The following is a 9,818-nucleotide window of genomic DNA, read 5'->3' as shown; positions in this document are numbered from 1 at the left end:
TGTTAGTGACTCAGCTTCATCATTACCTGCTCAGATGGCAGGAGATTCAGACTGGGACGGTCTTGTACATCTTGAGACCTGAAGACTGGTGTTAGTGACTCAGCTTCATCATTACCTGCTCAGATGGCAGGAGATTCAGACTGGGACTGTCTTGTACATCATGAGACCTGGAGACTGGTGTTAGTGACTCAGCTTCATCATTACCTGCTCAGATGGCAGGAGATTCAGACTGGGACTGTGATGCGTGAGGCAGAGCAGATGGCTGGCTGAAACATTTAGCAGGTCTGCATACGTAGATGGAGAAACATTATTGTGTATTCTGCCCTGGGAGTACTGCTATGTTACTCTGGTTGTAACACATTACCTCATGCTGGGTCTGATCTGTGCAGACCTACAGGGCTGGTGTAGGTCTTCTGAGGATAAGGTAGAGGTGGTCCGCTCTTAACCTAGAACTGTATCCCTCATCTGACAAATTCATCAGTAGTCTACAGTAGCTAGTATCACCATGTTTCACAGCACGGCAGTCAAGTGTCCATCAAGTGTCCATTAGTAAACAAAACCACACATTGTCTGCAGGTCTCTCTGGGAGTCTTTCCGGGTAGCATGCTGATGTCAGCTGGCTCTACACCTGTAGTATTGTTCACTAAACATAGAAACCTGTGTTCCAAATATTCTGCTCTGATAGATTTGTCCTATACATGGTGTTATGTAGCTCATTTGGGGGTGGTGGGGGTTACAATGTACTACTGTGTGTGGCATTCAAGCTGGGTATCTTTCAAAAGGAGAGACCCCCTAAATAGCCCAGATTATCATAGATTCCACATTAGAGATGAACAACAGCCTGTTGATATATTACAGCCTTTGTGTGTGTGTAGATACAGCCTCTGTTCAGTCTCTGTTCACTAGGCAACAGACAGAGACTGTTCTATCAGACTAACAACTGTCCTTTTACTGCACGTCAAACTACTCAGTCAACTCTATAACTGGAGCCAGCTTCCTAGAGGGAAAAATAATCAACTCTTATGCACTTGGAAAATAGGGGTCTTATTCCTCTGCAGAACCATAGTCGTGTTACTTGGTTGTCGCAGTCTCCTTATTTGAATGCACCTTTTGTACAGTAAGTGGATCTGGATAACAGTGGATCCAAAACCACACACACACACACACACACACACACACACACACACACACACACACACACACACACACACACACACACACACACACACACACACACACACACACACACACACACACACACACACACACACACACACACACACACACACACACACACACACACACACACACACACACACACACACACACACACACACACACACACACACACTGACCTCCTGTCTCTGTCTCTCCAGGTGTGGTGTTTCACTACAGGTCTAGCTCTAGTCGTTACACCTTGTCCTTCCCTGGGGCCATTGACGCGTGTCTCGCTGCCGGGGCCACCATCGCTACAGCCGAACAGCTGACCGCCGCCTTCGAGGACGGACTGGACCAGTGTGACGCCGGCTGGATAGCTGACCAGACTGTCAGGTGTGTGTGTTACCTGAGCTCTCAACTGATATACCCATCTCAGGGATACCTCCATCCTGTCAGAGTTTGTATTGAAGACTACATTTCCTATGCTCCCTCTCGCTTCCCTGTAGATACCCAATCACGAAGCCCCGTCCTGGTTGCATGGGCGATATGAAGCACAGACCTGGGATCAGGACGTATGGGCTCAGAGACCCTAAAGAGACCTATGACGTCTACTGCTATGTAGATAAACTACACGGTGAGGGAGTGTTATTGTTGGTGTTTCATGATAGTGAGCTAAATCTATGTCAGCGTGTGCCTCTTTGGGTAAAGTGTGTGTATATCTCCCCTGTACTGTAGGCGAGGTGTTCTACACTCCTGTCAGCTACAAGCTGACCCTTCGCCAGGCCAAGCATGAGTGTGAGAGGCAGGGGGCGGTGCTCGCCTCCCCTGGTAACCTGTTCGCTGCGTGGCGTGGAGGACTGGATCGCTGTGATTACGGCTGGCTGTCAGATGGCAGCGCCCGCTACCCCATCTCCGTCCCCAGGCCCCAGTGTGGAGGAGGGCTGCTGGGGGTCCGGACCCTGTACCGATTCCCTGACCAGTCAGGCTTCCCCAACCCTATTGACAGACATGGAGCTTTCTGTTTCAAGGGTAAGACTATTGTAATACTATTACCACCACTGTTACTGAAGTTGCTGTTGCTGCTGCTAAGAAAATGATGACAATGGCAATTACATTTATGCTAATGAGGATAGGAAGGAAGAGGAGGAGGACGAGGATGAGGAGGGAGAAAATTACAGGAGGAGGATAATGAGAAAGAGAGGGAGTAGGAGGAGAAAGGGGGAGAGAGGAGACATGCTCTCTCTCTCTCTTTCTCTCTCTCTCTCTGAGATCAGGACGTATGGGCTCAGAGACCCTAAAAAGAGAGAGAGAGAGAGAGAGAGAGAGAGAGAGAGAGAGAGAGAGAGAGAGAGAGAGAGAGAGAGAGAGAGAGAGAGAGAGAGAGAGAGAGAGAGAGAGAGAGAGAGAGAGAGAGAGAGAGAGAGAGAGAGAGAGAGAGAGAGAGAGAAAAGACAGAGGAAAAGTGAGAGAGTTGATCCTCTATTGTAGTAACAGACAGGCAGACTTGGCAGGGGAGTATCACCAGGGATATTTATGCAGCTTGAGTTTCTCTCAGGCTCAATGAGTTATGACCCGTCCTGTGTGAGGAAGAACTCTCACCCTGTTTTCACTTCCTGCTGAGGGTTGTCTAAATGGCCAAGCCTGGGGGGACAGATCACATCTCAGTAGAGAGAGTGAGGAGGGGATGGGGAGAGAGAAAGTGAGGTATGGAGGGATTGAGGGAGGAGTAGAATGAGAAAGACCGAGAGAGACAAAAAGGGGGGAGAGGAGGATGGCAGTGTTACGTGAAAGTCCTTTTACAGCAAAAGACTTAAGAAATATGCATGTAACCCACATTTATTCCTACATCTCCCGTTGATATCAATGCATGATTTATGTAATAGTTAAAGTTACGGGCATGTGTTCTACGTTAGGATCTGGCCCACTAAGTGTTCAAAGCTTTTATTGTGTTATCATGTTGGACATGTCTGTTTACGCACTGAGCGTTTACTTTATATCACATCTGGAAAGACAATGGCCCACTCCCTTCCTCTCCCAGACCTACTGTATCACCCCATACTCCCAGACTTACTGTATCACCCCATACTCCCAGACTTACTGTATCACCCCATACTCCCAGACTTACTGTATCACCCCATACTCCCTGACTTACTGTATCACCCCATACTCCCTGACTTACTGTATCACCCCATACTCCCTGACTTACTGTATCACCCCATACTCCCAGACTTACTGTATCACCCCATACTCCCAGACTTACTGTATCACCCCATACTCCCAGACTTACTGTATCACCCCATACTCCCTGACTTACTGTATCACCCCATACTCCCTGACTTACTGTATCACCCCATACTCCCAGACTTACTGTATCACCCCATACTCCCAGACTTACTGTATCACCCCATACTCCCAGACTTACTGTATCACCCCATACTCCCTGACTTACTGTATCACCCCATTCTCCCAGACTTACTGTATCACCCCATACTCCCAGACTTACTGTATCACCCCATACTCCCTGACTTACTGTTTCACCCCCTACTCCCAGACTTACTGTATCCCCCCCTTACTGCAGTCACCAACCTCTCCATCCTCTCTCTACCTTACTGCAGCCACCAACCTCTCATCCTCTCTTTACCCTACTGCAGTCATCAAAATCTCCATCCTCTCTCTACCTTACTGCAGTCACCAACCTCTCCATCCTCTCTACCTTACTGCAGTCACCAACATCTCCATCCTCTCTCTACCTTACTGCAGCCACCAACCTCTCATCCTCTCTTTACCTTACTGCAGTCACCAAAATCTCCATCCTCTCTCTACCTTACTGCAGTCACCAACATCTCCATCCTCTCCTTACCTTACTGCAGTCACCAACCTCTCCATCATCTCTCTACCTTACTGCAGTCACCAACCTCTCCATCCTCTCTCTACCTAACTGCAATCACCAACCTTTCCATCCTCTCTCCACCTTACTGTCACCAACCTCTCCACACTCTCTACCTTACTGCAGTCACCAACCTCTCCATCCTCTCTCTACGTTACTGTCACTAACCTCTCCATCCTCTCTCTACCTTACTGCAGTCACCAACCTCTCCATCCTTTCTCTACCTAACTGCAGTCACCAACCTCTCCATCCTCTCTCTACCTTACTGCAGTCACCAACCTCTCCATCATCTTTACCTTACTGCAGTCACCAACCTCTCCATCCTCTCTCTACCTTACTGCAGTCACCAACCTCTCCATCATCTCTACCTAACAGCAGTCACCAACCTCTCCATCCTCTCTCTACCTTACTGCAGTCACCAACCTCTCCATCCTCTCTCTACCTTACTGCAGTCACCAACCTCTCCACCTTACTGCAGTCACCAACCTCTCCACGCTCTCTACCTTACTGCAGTCACCAACCTCTCCATCCTCTCTCTACCTTACTGTCACCAACCTCTCCATCCTCTCTCTACCTTACTGCAGTCACCAACCTCTCCATCCTTTCTCTACCTAACAGCAGTCACCAACCTCTCCATCCTCTCTACCTTACTGCAGTCACCAACCTCTCCATCCTCTCTCTACCTAACTGCAGTCACCAACCTTTCCATCCTCTCCACGCTCTCTACCTTACTGCAGTCACCAACATCTCCATCCTCTCTCTACCTTACTGCAGCCACCAACCTCTCCATCCTCTCTTTACCTTACAGCAGTCACCAACATCTCCATCCTCTCTCTACCTTACTGCAGTCACCAACCTCTCCATCCTCTCTCTACCTAACTGCAGTCACCAACCTTTCCATCCTCTCTCCACCTTACTGTCACCAACCTCTCCACGCTCTCTACCTTACTGCAGTCACCAACCTCTCCATCCTCTCTCTACCTTACTGTCACCAACCTCTCCATCCTCTCTCTACCTTACTGCAGTCACCAACCTCTCCATCCTCTCTCTACCTTATCTGCAGTCTGCAACATCTCCTTCCTCTACTTGCCTTGCTGTTGTCTGCAGTCTCCTACCTCCCATTATTCTGCCTTACTGCAGTCTCCAAGTCTCCAACCTCCTCTTCTTGTCCCTGCTTCCCTGCCATACTGCAGTCTCCAACCTCCCCTACCTCTTCAACCCTCTCCCTACCTTACAGTTTCCAACTCCATGGCTGATTTAGCCCAATGTCTCCAACATGGTTGGTTAAGGCCAATTCTTTAAGGGTCAGGGCGTAAGACTGGATCCTGGCTCGAAACATGGCTCTGATTTGTTGGGTCACTAGAAAACTTTAAAAACGGTAGGTGGGTCGCAGCAGAGACCCAGTTACAGTTAGGAACCCAAGTTTATAGTGTGGTGTTGTAAGGTGGATGGGTTCTGCAGAGAAATAGGGCTCTGTTTAACTCTATCTCTCTCCTGTTCCTCACATTTGGGGCTGTGTGTTTTTTACGAGGGGAAAACCCAACTCATGCTCTCTAAGACAGAAACAGGACAGGTCCCTAATGCACTACAGCTGGCCCCTTCCCAGAGAGAGAGTGTAACGAGAGAGAAAGCAAAAGAGGAGGGAGAGAGAGATACTGAGTAGGAGAGCGAGCAGGCAAGTAATACTTGCCCAGGAGTATCATTATCATCACCATGATCATCATCAGAATAGATTTACGCACTTGCAACCTTCTTTTTCCAGGAACAAAATATTATGTTGCAATCTAGTGGTTTCTAAAATACCAGAAAATGAAATCCATGACATAATTCCCATGTAAATCACCTGAAACAGTAAGGTCTCTGACAGTGTGGTAGTGATTTATACAGCTCAGAACGTACAGTATATGTGAGCTGCCTAATGCACAGTGGACGTGACATGGCTATAGGGACAGGGACAGGGGACAGACTGCAGCTCAGCCAACCAGATGGCCTGGCCCAGCCAAACACATGACATCAGACCTGGACTGGAGCGAAGCAGGAGCTGTTCCCCTCACAGTGTGAGTGAGCAGGCTAACTAACTCCCCTGAGGGTCTCTGCTCAGAGTAATGCCAGCTATAAACGCCCCCAACACTCACACAGAGAGAGAGAAAGAGGGGGGTGGGGGTGGAGAGGACAATATAGTGATGGAGAGGGAGTGAACGAAAGAGAGAGAGAGGGAAAAAGAAAGTGAAAGGTTGGGAAAGAGAGAGAGAGAGGGAGTGAGAAGGGGTAAGGGGGGGTCCCAGCTCCTTCATCTATACATGGCCTGAGAGGAGGTGGGGTGCTGAAATGGAATATATACATTAAACATAATTATGTCATTACCGTGTGTCAATAAGGTTAACATGCGACAGCTGCCCATGTGTGTGTGTGTGTGTGTGTGTGTGTGTGTGTGTGTGTGTGTGTGTGTGTGTGTGTGTGTGTGTGTGTGTGTGTGTGTGTGTGTGTGTGTGTGTGTGTGTGTGTGTGTGTGTGTGTGTGTGTGTGTGTGTGTGTGAAGATTTACTAGGGGTCCACAGATGTTGTTGGATGCCAAACTCATATTTCTCGGTGGTTTACACAGACAGCCTGTGGGTGGACTATATGGGCAGACAATGTAAAGACTTTGGGTAAGGCTAGAAAAGAGGGAGGGCTAACATGTTGGCTTAAGATGTGCTCCAGTGTTGAAACATAGCAGGTTATGTGAAGCCAAAAGGGTGCGTGTGTGTGTGTGTGTGTGTGTGTGTGTGTGTGTGTGTGTGTGTGTGTGTGTGTGTGTGTGTGTGTGTGTGTGTGTGTGTGTGTGTGTGTGCGTGTGTGTGCGTGCGTGTGCGTGCGCGTGCGCGCGCGTGCGTGTGCGTGTGCTTATGCCAAAGAATCTCCCAAGGGAAAAAGGAGGTTGGAGGTGTACAGTTGTTGTAAAACTGCACGTTTTAACACAGTTCAGAGACCATGCTGTCTAAAAATACAGACCTCCTGGCAGTTAGAGAGAGAGGGCTATTATGCTGACAGATTGACACCACTGGCACTGACACTTCCACTAGTTTATTCTTGACGGCTGACGTCTCTCTTTAAAAATAAAACTCTCTGAGTTGGATTGCCTTTTACAGCCCGTTGCTGTGAGCTGACACTGTTCTGATTCTGACAACACCATGTTTAGCATTCTCTGTTAACGTTGAGATTCTTGTTAGTTTTTATTTACTATGGCACAGCATCGAACATCTGACCCCATCTGACCCCCATCTGACCCCCATGGTTCATCTGTATATCTGTCATCTAACCCTCATCTGACCCCCATGGTTCATCTGGATATCTGACCCCCATCTAACCCTCATCTGACCCCCATGGTTCATCTGGATATCTGACCCCCATCTAACCCTCATCTGACCCCCATGGTTCATCTGGATATCTGACCCCCATCTAACCCTCATCTGACCCCCATGGTTCATCTGGAACATTACTGTACCTTAACTGTTATCTCAGGTGGGGGTATATGTTCCTGTTAAAGGTGTTGTGACCACAGCTCAGCATCTCCCGTCTCTCTGTCTCTGCAGGGAAGGAACCAGAGATCACCTCTCCTGGACCTGTGACGACCACAGACGCTCTCAGGACAGACACAGCTCCAGACAAACCTGATGCCATCTACCACACAGGCAGAACTGACCACACAGTTACAGACAGAACTCACACAGCCAGAACTGACCACACAGTTACAGACAGAACTCACACAGCCAGAACTGACCACACAGTTACAGACAGAACTCACACAGCCAGAACTGACCACACAGTTACAGACCCAACTCACACAGCCAGAACTGACCACACAGTTACAGACAGAACTCACACAGCCAGAACTGACCACACAGTTACAGACCTGATTCACTCAGCCAGAACTGACCACACAGTTACAGAACCAAATCACACAGCCAGAACTGACCAAACAGTTACAGACAGAACTCACACAGCCAGAACTGACCACACAGTTACAGACCCAACTCACACAGCCAGAACTGACCACACAGTTACAGACCCAACTCACACAGCCAGAACTGACCACACAGTTACAGACAGCACTCACACAGCCAGAACAGACCACACAGTTACAGACAGAACTCACACAGCCAGAACTGACCACACAGTTACAGACAGAACTCACATAGCCAGAACTGACCACACAGTTACAGACAGAACTCACACAGCCAGAACAGACCACACAGTTACAGACAGAACTCACACAGCCAGAACTGACCACACAGTTACAGCCAGAACTCACACAGCCAGAACTGACCACACAGTTACAAACAGAACTCACACAGTTACAGAGAAACCTCACCCCACAGACAGACCACACCAGACTACTGCAGAGCAAGACAGAAGTCAGCATGCAGGTGGACTACATGAGACAGCTTATACAGGCACAGACAGACATCACACAGCTACTGACAGAACACACACCACCAAACACAAACATCACACCACTGACTATACGCCAATAGACAAAGACAGAACTACAGGCAGAAAGACAGACTTCTCTGTTGGTACCACTCTGTTCCCTGAGTATGACGTGGATGACTTTGGCCCAGACCTAACCAAGGTAGAGTCAGTTCCAAGCAGGGGTGATACCCTGTTCCCTATGCAGCTGCCCCCTCTCCCCACCACCCGCTCCCAGCCCATCCACCCCCACCTCGACATCAACCAGGGGGGAGGCCAGGTGGGACAGGGAGAGACTCAGATAGGCTCAGGCAGAGGGGAGAGCAGTGGGAGTGGGGAGGGGAGCAGTAGTGATGGGGGAAGTGAGGGGGAGGACAGGGTAGTAGTGATTCCTACACAGGGCTTCATGGCCGGGACAGGGATGGGATCAGACCCTTCACGCCCAGGACAACCAGGTTACCCAGGACGTCCAGGGTCAGTCACCCCAGAGCAGGGCCAACCAGGCTGGGACAGAGTGACAGGACAGAAGCCTGCTGTGGTCTACAAGGAGGAGGAGGGCCAGAGCTCTAGAAAAACAACCCATAGCATAGCAGGAGCCATGGAATCATACAGCGTGGACCAATCGGTGGCGATCCCTCATGAGGCATCTCCCACCAAACCACCCTTCCACCTCATCATTGTCAACGTGTATGACAAGAACCAAACAGGTGAGAGTTTACTGTTGACTCTAGTGATGTGGTGTGGAGATAAACACAATATTGTTTAATGTACTTCACAACCAGCCTAACTCTTATCTCAGGACTGCTAAGTAGACGCACTGTAACACCTGTGTTTAGAAGTATTTTCCTCACGATTGTCTCAGCCCTCTTGTTGTGAAGTGACTTTAATGTTGTGTACTCTAATATTCTGAGTCTCTGTGGGTTACTGTGTGCTGAAGGACTCTGTATTCACTGTACCCACAGTGGCCTGCTTATATTGATGCTCTGTAGGCAGACCGAATAGAGAGAGAGAGAGAGATCACATGGAAAAAGAGTATACAGGACACATTGTTAAAGAGTGTGTGCCATGGACAGGAAGGAGACAGTGACCACTCTTAAACCAGACTACTGCTGGACAACTGTGACCTAAACTGACCTGATACATCTCCATAATATATTCATATCTCCAGATTACCACCCGAGACACATTTACGAGAGGGGTCTCTGAGATCTGTCATATCAGGAAGCCTTGGCTGCTGTAGGACTTCAGGATCTGTGGGAGCATTTTTAGATTCAGGGCTGACCTCATTTAGCTGCGTGTGTGTGCGTGCTTGCAGTCATGCCTT

General features: G+C 48.9%; 1 protein-coding gene across 1 annotated transcript in view; it reads left to right on the top strand.

Moving 5' to 3' along the window:
• LOC118375800 (versican core protein-like) overlaps positions 1-9,818 on the top strand; it is a 33,167-nt gene that overhangs the window by 6,049 nt on the left and 17,300 nt on the right. Inside the window, exons 4-7 of the mRNA XM_052525535.1 lie at positions 1,377-1,551; positions 1,665-1,792; positions 1,894-2,187; positions 7,618-9,201. Of these exons, the coding sequence (XP_052381495.1) occupies positions 1,377-1,551; positions 1,665-1,792; positions 1,894-2,187; positions 7,618-9,201 (2,181 nt within the window). The remainder of the gene's footprint in view (positions 1-1,376; positions 1,552-1,664; positions 1,793-1,893; positions 2,188-7,617; positions 9,202-9,818) is intronic.

Source organism: Oncorhynchus keta, chromosome 9, assembly GCF_023373465.1.
Source record: "Oncorhynchus keta strain PuntledgeMale-10-30-2019 chromosome 9, Oket_V2, whole genome shotgun sequence".
Lineage (NCBI taxonomy): Eukaryota > Metazoa > Chordata > Actinopteri > Salmoniformes > Salmonidae > Oncorhynchus > Oncorhynchus keta.
Note: the sequence above shows the minus strand (reverse complement) of the source record. Positions and strands in the feature narration are given on the sequence as shown.